The sequence below is a fragment of the Pecten maximus genome, chromosome 2 (genome assembly GCF_902652985.1).
Source record: "Pecten maximus chromosome 2, xPecMax1.1, whole genome shotgun sequence".
Taxonomy (NCBI): Eukaryota; Metazoa; Mollusca; class Bivalvia; order Pectinida; family Pectinidae; genus Pecten; species Pecten maximus.
Window position 1 is genome coordinate 2,743,102 of NC_047016.1, and position 12,386 is coordinate 2,755,487.

Below are 12,386 nucleotides of genomic sequence, written 5' to 3' on the forward strand. Positions count from 1 at the left end.
AGCGATAACATACTTCAATTGTCCAAATCCAAGATGGCTGCCTGTCGGCCATATTGTTTTCCGATTGGTCTCAAAATGCAATATGCATAACTAATGTAAGCACCAAGAGGAACCTACATATGAAATTTGAGAAAGATCAATTCAGTGCTTTCTGAGAAATAGCAATAACAAACTTCAATTGTCAAAACCTAAGATGGCTGCCTGTCGGCCATATTGTTTTCCGATTGGTCTCAAAATGCAATATGCATAACCACCCACCAAGGGGGAACCTACATATCAAATTTGAGAAAGATCCCTTCAGCACTTTCTGAGAAATAGCGATAACAAACTTCAATTGTCCAAATCCAAGATGGCTGCCTGTCGGCCATGTTGTTTTCCGATTAGTCTCAAAATGCAATATGTATAACTAGGCACCGAGGGGAACCTACTTATGAAATTTGAAAAAGATCCCGTCAAAACTTTCTGAGAAATAGTGATAACAAACTTCAATTGACAAAATCCAAGATGGCTGCCTGTCGGCCTTATTGTTTTCCGATTGGTCTCAAAATGCAATATGCATAACTAATGTTAGCACCAAGAGGAACCTACATATGAAATTTGAGAAAGATCAATTCAGTGCTTTCTGAGAAATAGCAATAACAAACTTCAATTGTCAAAACCTAAGATGGCTGCCTGTCGGCCATATTGTTTTCCGATTGGTCTCAAAATGCAATATGCATAACCACCCACCAAGGGGAACCTACATATCAAATTTGAGTAAGATCCCTTCAGCACTTTCTGAGAAATAGCGATAACAAACTTCAATTGTCCAAATCCAAGATGGCTGCCTGTCGGCCATGTTGTTTTCCGATTAGTCTCAATGCAATATGCATAACCAGGCACCGAGGGGAACCTACTTATGAAATTTGAAAAAGATCCCGTCAAAACTTTCTGAGAAATAGTGATAACAAACTTCAATTGACAAAATCCAAGATGGCTGCCTGTCGGCCTTATTGTTTTCCGATTGGTCTCAAAATGCAATATGCATAACTAATGTTAGCACCAAGAGGAACCTACATATGAAATTTGAGAAAGATCAATTCAGTGCTTTCTGAGAAATAGCAATAACAAACATCAATTGTCAAAACCTAAGATGGCTGCCTGTCGGCCATATTGTTTTCCGATTGGTCTCAAAATGCAATATGCATAACTAGAAACCAAGAGAAACCTATATATGAAATTTTAGAAGATCCCTTCAGTACTTTGAGAAATAGCAATAACAAGAATTGTTTACGGATGGAGGGATGGACGGACCACGGACGCAGGGCGATTTGAATAGCCCACCATCTGATGATGGTGGGTTAAAAACACCTGGGTCTGATAAACAGACTCTGGAGGCGTAGAATGTGGATGTAGACAGGGCAGGGTATACCATCACGACGGGCACATTAAACTAAGCACTATATTCAAAACTTAGAATTACATGCTCATATCAGCTCAGACTTGAGACAGTTTCTTAATCGCTCATTAGAGTGAACATGATTTTCATATAGCACTCTACGTTATATGTTTACACTCCATACTGTGTAGCTACAAATTATCTATACAACAAAAACACATTCATTCACATGTACAGTTCAAATCAATTTGAAGTGGAATTTTGTTTTTCACTTATGTACATTGCATCAAATATTCTCCGCAATAGTATATGTACCACATACATAACTGTAACTGCATGATACATATATATATGTATGGTATATATATCATGTTAATTAATGTTAGTGAGATGTGAATGTAGCTATATGTATTGATATCGTCGATTTCAAAATCAGAGTTTTTTTTTTAATCTGCAGCATCTGTCAGATGAAAATGTAGTTCGAATGCCCAAACTGGATGAACTGTACATGTAGCAGCATTCTTCAAAGTCCATTATGAATGCTTTTCATACAAATGTATTTCTTTCAATTGTTCATGTGTTTAAATTATTAGAACACTGAAGTAATTTTTATTTTCATAAAGTACTGCTTATCTTTAAAACTATATTGGATATTGATAAGATAAATTTGCCAAAATGTTAAAAATCAAACCTTATTAAGTAGAATCTAAACAGTTGTAAATGGCTAAGCCCACTATTCTTAACAACAAAATTACTTATTTTGATTCTCTGTCAAATATAATCAGGTTACTTGAAGACTTTGTCAGAAAAGTTAACACATATATACATTATTAATAGTTTTAATTAAATTAATCTGAATTTGAACATTAAACCGACTTAACAATTTAAATGAAAAAAATGTGTTTTCACCATTGACCATAATTGATAAGAAGAAAATAATTATTTAACTCAACCTATGATATAGTATGTAACAGCCATCAAGACAATACTATTATCTTTAGTCATGCCAAGTTATTTCACAATAGGATATATGCACAACACAAAAAAGTTTTACAAATTTTTGTTGTTTAGAAGAATAATGAACTTAGTAATTTTTGCTGTTCTTCTCAAATAATATGTACATGTACTAGTGTTGTAAAGAAAAAAAGATTAAATAATAATAATAAATCTAAGTTATAATAAATTATTTGCATTGATTTATCAATACTTTACTGTGCATTAGTTTAAAGGTTAATTTAATTCAGAAGCTGAAATGATTTAAGACAGAAAAAACCGCAGATGTAGGAATATAACATTTCCACTGCCTTTAAATATCTCTGGTTAAATTTAGCAATCAGTACATTTCCATTGTGTTTTCTAAAGAGTTACTGCCCTTTAACCGTCCCTGAAGCGTTCAAAACTCCACCAAACATAATAAAGGTCTATGTAGATGTACATCGTAGACCCCTTTCTTTTTTATAATATGCTTCGACTGTTATGTAATATTTCAAATGATAATGATAGATCATTTTCTATTTTTTTTTAAACCATCACGAATATTAGAAAAAAAGAATCAGTCGCTATAATTAGAGATGAAATTTTCAGTGACGTCTACATATGCATGCAGACAGCCACGTTAATGCGGTACGCGTTCTGCAAACGAAAAACTTCATGTGCATTACGTAGGATATAATCAATAGATCCGAAGTCAATATTAATATTCACAAGTCCATTTGACATTTCGAAACCCTATTCAGTGAGAATTTATTTAACTTTTTATTTGCAAACATGCGTATGGTACTCGACTGCCGTTGTTGTGATATTGTCATGATGAATAGACAACTTTTTTTCTTTCGTAAAAAAACATCTATATAATCTAACCATCTGCAGACTACATCAATCACATGCAAGTTAATATTTCAGTGAGAAAATGACAGTCAAAGTTGGGTTTGATCACCTACTCTTGCTTTTATTATTGTTTACATTACTGAAATATGGCGGATAAAATCGGATGCTGGATGAGTGATTTTCAATGTACAAAATAACAACGATATTCCGACGAAACTTTATCAATATTATAACCCATTCAGTAACATGCCACCAAAGAAAAAAAAACACATAGGCTAGATGTCGATGATGAAAATTCAGCGTGATGTTAGTAGATTTTTCTTCCGGGTCACAGGTAAGCAGCAATATGGCGCCAGCGAAAAGTCGATTGTATCATTCCGCGTGAAATCTAATGCGTTCAACGCGGAAAAATATTCTTACGTATCATCGACAGAACATACTTAAATTAAATACTTTGAAAACTATCTATTTGTGAGGTTCTGTTGTTTTGTCATATATCTAACGAAACTGCAGTGTTGCATTTGACTCCGTAAGTCACGGGACTATTTTTTTTTGCGATAGAATATGATTGTGAAGTGGCAGTGGAAGTTGTGTCAGAGCGAACGAAAATGCCAAAAAAAAAACCACATTGTCCTGTCAGCTTCTAAAATACAACAAAACAAAAGGTGATTTTTTTTAATAGCTGAACTTCACTGTATGTCATTTTTTATCGTGAATATTTACGATATTTACAAATATTTACTGCATAGCATTACGGAGTTACTGTAAAGCAACGGTTAGATTGGCCAAGGCAGTATCCGCCAGAGGGCATCGTAGATTTTGTCAGCTACACCTCAAAAGCGCTGACATAGACTCAAACTTACGTTTGTGTCAAAAAGCAGTAAAAAATGTGATTTCCCTAAATAAACTATAGTAAAGTTTACCCCCTCCCCAGGGGCAAGCGTGAGACCCCTGGGTCATGAAATTCACAATTTTGGTAAAGCACCTTAAGACCCTTCCATCTATGAAGAGTGTTTGATTCCACCATATCTGAGAGAAGAGAAGAAGATTTCTGAAGTTTTAGTCAATTTGACCCTTTTTGGCCCCGCCCCTCAGGCCGCTTGCGGGTGGGGACCATATAATTCACAATCGTGGTTGACCTTTAGCTAGCCATAGAAGCTTCCTGCCAATTTTCATTGAATTTGGTTTAGGGGTTTCGGAGAAGAAGTCGAGAATGTAAATTGTTTACGGACGGATGACGGACGACGACGGACGACGGCGGACAAAAGGCAATTAGAATAGGTCACTTGAGACTTTGTCTCAGGTGACCTAAAACTATAAACAACAATACCTTACGACAACCGCTAGTTGAATGGAAGGAAGGTACTTCGATTCTTATGAGAAAAAACCCCAATTCAATTGAATACAGAATATTTTATTAATTGGACAAATGAACACTGTTTGATAAATATTGCATGTTTAGCTAATTTACAGAGGGAATGTATGGAATAGAATAAATGTCATTGGACCCTTCAGATTCCTCTGGAAATGTTTATTTTAATCTAATTTTGATCACAGACGATGTGTGTGTGTATGCGTGTTTTTTAAAAATCGAATGACAATCCCTTTCATACCATTGTGGCGTTATAGGACAACACTCACGCCGCCTCAGATCGACCTAATGTACGGAATGCTACCCGTGTATGGAATCGCATATTGTAGAAAGACATAAGGGAGGTAATTCAAATTAAACAATTCACATCATCAATATGCCTCACCTATCTGTTAATTCTTCTCTGGTGGTTTATCTGATTCCATTCCGACACAGCAAAAGTACGTGTGGACTGGCAACTTACTGGACATAAGTTAATGATTTGGGAATGTTAGACTCTTTTTTATCATCTGATTTGATACTACAAACACCGAGACATGTGATTTGATACTACAAACACCGAGACATGTGATTTGATACTACAAACACCGAGACATGTGATTTGATACTACAAACACCGAGACATGTGATTTTCAATTACGTACTCGCGACATGGGGTCCCTTGTGACGCGCCCTAGCGACCGTGATTCAGACAGAGGGGGATAAATTGTGTACGTTACGATTTGTCAAGTCCATGATCTGATGAGGTTCTTCACGTTATTCCGCCGCAACGGCAAACGTTGCGGTGTTCCGTTTCTTTGAATTCTTCTAGCAATGACTCTCGGGTTTTCGGCATGGCCACTTAAGACCAAATTTTTGCTTTCCATAGACCTGCATTTAAGTCGAGTAAGGATTCCTAATCGGATATTTGGTACCAGTTCATCATTAGTGTGACAATAACTCGTCTACACTTGATCTAAATTATCTCCCCTAACAGTGTATCAAACACATCCATTTTGTTTGCCTTCCATTGTCGATTTTCCCGTTCTTTCAAGTTTCAAACTTGTTCCTTTTTGCGGTGTGTGTTGTTTGGGAATATTCTGCACAAGTGTTTGGTTTGAGACTATATGTTGGTGTTACCAAGCCTATCACGTTTGGTTTGAGACTATGTGTTGATGTTACCAAGCCTATCACGTTTGGTTTGAGAGTATGTGTTGATGTTACCATGCCTATCACGTTTGGTTTGAGAGTATGTGTTGATGTTACCAAGCCTATCATGTTTGGTTTGAGACTATATGTTGATGTTACCATGCCTATCACGTTTGGTTTGAGACTATCACGTTTGGTTTAAGAATATGTGTTGATGTTACCATGCCTATCACGTTTGGTTTGAGAATATCACGTTTGGTTTAAGAATATGTGTTGATGTTACCAAGCCTATCACGTTTGGTTTGAGACTATCACGTTTGGTTTAAGAATATGTGTTGATGTTACCATGCCTATCACGTTTGGTTTGAGAATATCACGTTTGGTTTAAGAATATGTGTTGATGTTACCAAGCCTATCACGTTTGGTTTGAGAGTATGACGTTTGGTTTAAGAATATGTGTTGATGTTACCAAGCCTATCACGTTTGGTTTGAGACTATCACGTTTGGTTTGAGACTATGTGTTGATGTTACCATGCCTATCACGTTTGGTTTGAGACTATATGTTGGTGTTACCAAGCCTATCACGTTTGGTTTGAGGCTATGTGTTGATGTTACCATGCCTATCACGTTTGGTTTGAGACTATGTGTAGATGTTACCAAGCCTATCACGTTTGGTTTGAGACTATGTTGGTGTTACCAAGCCTATCACGTTTGGTTTGAGACTATGTGTTGATGTTACCAAGCCTATCACGTTTGGTTTGAGATTATGTGTTGATGTTACCATGACTATCACGTTTGGTTTAAGAATATGTGTTGGTGTTACCAAGCCTATCACGTTTGGTTTGAGGCTATATGTTGATGTTACCAAGCCTATCACGTTTGGTTTGAGACTATGTGTTGATGTTACCAAGCCTATCACGTTTGGTTTGAGACTATATGTTGATGTTACCAAGCCTATCACGTTTGGTTTAAGACTATGTGTTGATGTTACCAAGCCTATCACGTTTGGTTTAAGAATATGTGTTGGTGTTACCATGGCTATCACGTTTGGTTTGAGATTATATGTTTGTGTTACCAAGCCTATCATGTTTGGTTTGAGACTATCACGTTTTGTTTGAGGCTATGTGTTGGTGTCACCATGCATATAACATATCCACGACCTTCCCCTTTCACTCAGAAGTGTAAAAATAGCTTACTAATATCAGTCTGGTGGATCCATGAGCTGAGCTAATAAATATATATGTGTGATAAAGATATGATATCAATAATAATGCCCATTAACCTGTGTTTGTGGCTCCTCTACTCTCCGTTTATCTACATACATATATATATGTGTAACCTATGTTATCCCATGTGGCCGAAATTCGTCTATGAAGAAATTGTATTGTATTGTATGGCAGTATGCAGCTTGCTACACCATAAATTGGGAAAGCTTATAGGAATATCCCGTGGGCTCCGGTCAGCATACAGCAGCAATATACTCCTGAAGACTGAGGACTCATTCAAGGATGTTTGGAAGCCCCCACCGACCTGCAAACTGAGGACTCTCAGTCTGGGGTGTTTGAAAGCCCCGCCGACCTGCAGATAGAGGACTCCTAGAAATTGAGATACCTACTACTCCCGTAGACTAAGGAAGTCCTTTATGGGGTTTGGTAGCTCTAGTTGACTTATACGACTAAGAATTTCCCGATCTTTCGAGGAAAGGCGGAGTTGTTCACGTATTGCTAAGCGACAGCATGAAGTCAGTGAGAAGGGCTGGTTCGAAATGTATCGTATTCTCTCGTTAAACGTTTCATGCTCTCGAGTTTTCCCCGGAAGATACATCCAATTCTCGTCATACAGGTACCAGTCACAGCGGACAAGATACTCGGCAGCCTCTATGTAATTATTCCATGCTAACCAACACAACGGTGAATTCCTAAACAGTCCAGACCTAAAACGAGACAAAAACTGTGACAGAGACCGATAAGAGGGAAGAAAGAGAAGCGCCATGTAGACTTACCGCTTCCGTCGCTCAACATATGAACTTATAGTATAGATGAGAAAATACAAAAGATGTGTTGTCGAGTTTTCTTGTTTTTGTTTTTCTTTCTTTATATATAGAAAAAGTATCTATGACGACATAATTCATATCTATGTACATTATGCGAGACATCTGAATACAAAATGAAAGCGCATTTTTACAGCCAATCGTGTTTTCCCATCTTTTAACTTTTTCTATATTTGCTGGGCACGGAGATTTCACAACAATTTTACTACGTATATATACATCAATACTTTTTTTATCAGGTTGATAATCCCTATTTGATAAATGTTTTATGGATAAAATTTTCATATCATTTGTTACTATCTTTGCCCATGCGTAGTTCCTACTTCCTGTTGCTACATTCGTCCATGCTATCGACCAACCTGTTGTTGTAGCTGTTCGATCAGGGCTAGTGCTCAAGCATGAAATCTGTGCTCAACCAAACTTCCTTAAAACTTGTTTAAATTATGTAGTAGCGATTAAAAAGAGAAACCCAAACTTCGAAAGTATATATTTAGCGTAAGATCTGTTCGAAATTCCTTCAAATCTTTCATAACAAGAGGCCCAAGGGCCTTAACGGTCATCTGACTCCAAATTAAAGACCCTAATATCATTGTAGTATGTATTTTCTGTAGCAAGTATATAGTGGCACTGTTGGCCATGGTGGCCATCTTGGATTTCTGACCGACCCGACATTTCTGGCAAGTTTCAGCTCAATCCCACTGGTGGAACTTGAGAAGAAGATTGAAATGTGAAAAGTTTACGGACGGCGGACGGTGCACAGCGGACGACGACAGATGAAGCACGATGGCTATAGGTCCTCCTGACCCTTCGGGTCAGATGACCTAAAAATATGAACCCAGATGTCAGATTGATTACCAACAGTATTTGAGTCCGAGCTACATACCTTCCGATCTTCTTATTACTTTGTTTGCCAAGGTCGACCCTCGCTCCCGCCATGACTATTAGTTTGAGTGTTGACAGTGAGAAATTATCGAGTGTGGTCTGGAAGACGCAGTTGTGGAGGGGTGTGTATCCTTCCATGTTGTAAACGTTGAGTTTAGCCCCGCCCTCAATCAGCGCACGTACAACCTCATCACGTGTCTCGCCATCTAAAAAAAAAACAAGTTTGCTGGCATGAAACAAATCTATATAGTATAGCGAGACGGACTTAAAAAAAATACTCGCCATACAGGTAAACAAAAGGTCATAGTGGCTCTCGACGAGAGATCTCCCACCCCCTGAATTATTAAGGACCGATTTTTATTTTTTGTAGCTGCATCGAAGTGAATTTACATTGGAGCAGAGATTTATATAACAATAACAGTTAGTATATAGATCTCTGATTGGAGTAAGTACATATTGCATGTTCATATGTGTTAGAGAATATAATTAGTTCTGATCGCTTGTATAACGTGTTTTATTCCAAATTTTTTTAATGACCTACATTTCAATCGCTGACACCTGTGTAATACAGTAGCGTCTCTCTGAGTTCTCACGTCGATGTCTGCCCCCGCCTCCAATAACAGTCTTATACACTGAGGGTTTCCCAGCGAGGCTGCCGTCAACAGGGGGTGCTCTCGTGTAAATGTACAGGTGTTCGGGTCGGCCCCTGCGGCTAAGAGAACCCTGAGAGAGTGGACGGCCCCCGCTGTGACGGCCGCGGAAACTGGATTTAGTCCGCTGTCATTATCCGAAAAGCTGACGTCGGCGCCGTGTTCTATCAACGCTAGGGTGTTTTCCGGTCTGTTACTGCACGATGCGTTCATCAATGGTGTCCAGCCTTTCGTTGTTTTTGCATCGACATCCGCCCCAGCCGCCAGTAAACACAAAGTAAATTCTGACTCCTCCATGCTAGCGGCCAAATACAGAGGGGATTTCCCAGCGGCTGTGTTTCGGGCGTTTACATCTGCTCCTCGATCACATAACAATCGTATACCATCTAGAAATTTACACATGACGGCCATATGCAGCGGCGTATGACCGCCCTCTTGACGGGAGGTTCGGCAATTGAGGTTCGCTCGGCCGGAATCAAGCAAAGCTTCCACACTACCTAACTGACCAGCTTGTATGGCAAGATGGAGTGGCGTTGCATGCACTTCAAAAGTTTTGCTAGAATTAATATGTGCACTTCTTGACAACAAATATCGTACCACATCAACATGGCCAAGTTTGGCAGCAATATGTAAAGGATGTTGTCCCAATTCATCTGCTGCATGGATCGCTGATCCTGCCCGATATAATATCTTCACCACTTCTACATTGCCTCCAATACACGCGCAGTGAATCGCGCGTTGATTGCGTGTATCTGTAAAACGTAAATTAGGTTTGGGTTTGTCATTTTGTAATAAAACGTTCACAATGGTTGGGTTTCCTTTCAGAGCTGCTTCACATAGAGCCCTATCTATGTCGCCTTGGAGACATCCCGCGGACAAACAGCGCCTCAACGATTCTACATCCTCGTCGAGAACGGCCGTGATAACACCGGCGGTGTCTTCTGATTCCATCATTTACATCTACGTCGTACGTTTTAGAAGAAATCGATGTCGACTAGATCCTAAGCCGTGAGTCATTGTTGTGGAACTCTCCTCTGTTAGTTACTCGGAACTCCTCGTCTCTTTACATTTCGAACGATGTTTACAAGGGAGGTTTTATTGTTGTTTGACCTTCATTCTAATCATTATTACTAGGGACATGCCATTATTGGAATAAGAAAACGTGATTGAAATAAAATAAAATAGATTTTAAATCAATAACTAGTAGAAAAAGAAATTAGATAGTTGAATTATGAAATAGCACTGCCACTCGAAACGTGAACGGACTAACCCCCGGATTTTTCCTGTTGACGTATAAATACGAGTTATCTCGCTTGCATTACAATATTCCAAAGATTGTCCACAATTGTTGTTATAAAGGACTTGTTTACAGTTAAAAGTCCGTGTTACCAGGGACCAGAGACCTATATACTAAATTAAAATAGGTCTCTGCTCGGACCTATGTCAAACGATACGTTAGTATTTGTATCTTAAAACTTTACTTTACTAATGTGTCATATTTTTTGCATTTACGTTCAATATTGTTTTTCAATTGTCGACAGGGTAATTGAACGTTGTTCCCAGTCCCGGAACAACTTTCGATAGATACACCGCGATAATTCTTAGCGTACCTGCCATAATCGACAGTATCAGTAAGCAGTTACCTGGATTTAAGGACATGTTCGATTCCGATAGACTGAAAAGGCTCAAATTACCACACTCGCTTTCAGACGGATGAGGGGCGATATGATAGAAGTCTACAAATTGACTAGCAATATCAGCGATATCAAAGCGCCGGACTGTATCAAGCTCTGTAGCGACGAGGTTCAAAGACACGGAACAAGAGGACATGATAAAAAGTTATATCCGCAGCATTCTCGGCTTGATATAAGGAAACACTTTTTTTTCGGTCTGCGCGTTGTTAGAATATGGAACGATCTCCCAGAACATGTTGTCCTAGCACCAACAGTAAATTCTTTCAAAAGCAGACTAGATAATCATTGGGAAAGGCACTAACTTTTATATAACTACAAGTATGAAATTATATAGGAATTGTAACTGTTGTCACAATTTATTGATTTTATTTATTGTAATAATCATATTTCGGAGGCCGGTATAGAGGATCAAAAGGTCCTGCACTGGTAATAAAATTTATCTTATCTTTATCTAGTATCATACAGAATTATGGCTGGGATTCTGGGGAAAACTAGATCTAAAAATAGCATTGAACAATCGCCCCAAATGCTCCAAATATGGCAAAAGCATCTCTTTCTCAAGAATACATTTTTGTATTTACTATTAAACCCCCACTGCAGCTCTTATTCAACCTCAAATTATTAATACTTTAATAACGTTTTGTGCTGTAATATAACGATCAAGATCTTCATACCCAGACTCAAACCAACCTCAGGTAAGTCTGTAAACCCGTCATCGTTATTACAGGTAAGTCTGTCAACCCGTCACCGTTATTACAGGTAAGTCTGTTAACCCGTCACCGTTATTACAGGTAAGTCTGTTAACCCGTCACCGTTATAACAGGTAAGTCTGTAAACCCGTCATCGTTATTACAGGTAAGTCTGTAAACCAGTCACCGTTATTACAGGTAAGTCTGTAAACTCGTCACCGTTATTACAATTAAGTCTTTAAACCCGTCACCGTTATTACAGGTAAGTCTGTAAACCCGTCACCATTATTACAGGTTATTACAGGTAAGTCTGTAAACCCGTCACCGTTATTACAGGTTATTACAGGTAAGTCTGTAAACCCGTCACCGTTATTACAGGTAAGTCTGTAAACCAGTCATCGTTATTACAGGTAAGTCTGTAAACCCGTCACCGTTATTACAGGTAAGTCTTTAAACCCGTCACCTTTATTACAGGTAAGTCTGTAAACCCGTCACCGTTATTACAGGTAAGTCTGTAAACCCGTCACCGTTATTACAGGTTATTACAGGTAAGTCTTTAAACCCGTCACCGTTATTACAGGTAAGTCTGTAAACCCGTCACCGTTATTACAGGTTATTACAGGTAAGTCTGTAAACCCGTCACCGTTATTACAGGTAAGTCTGTAAACCAGTCACCGTTATTACAAGTAAGTACCGTTATCACAGGTAAGACTGTA

At 38.5% G+C, this 12,386-nt stretch overlaps 1 protein-coding gene across 1 annotated transcript; it reads right to left on the reverse strand.

Moving 5' to 3' along the window:
* Positions 1-4,598: 4,598 nt before the first annotated feature.
* On the reverse strand, positions 4,599-10,311 carry LOC117344968 (ankyrin-3-like). The gene is made up of 3 exons (XM_033907877.1): positions 9,179-10,311; positions 8,639-8,843; positions 4,599-7,638 (listed from the first exon to the last, which is right to left on the reverse strand). The coding sequence occupies exons 1-3, from the start codon at positions 10,239-10,241 to the stop codon at positions 7,320-7,322; spliced, it is 1,587 nt and encodes a 528-aa protein (XP_033763768.1). The 5' UTR covers positions 10,242-10,311; the 3' UTR covers positions 4,599-7,319.
* Between the last annotated feature and the right edge of the window lie 2,075 nt (positions 10,312-12,386).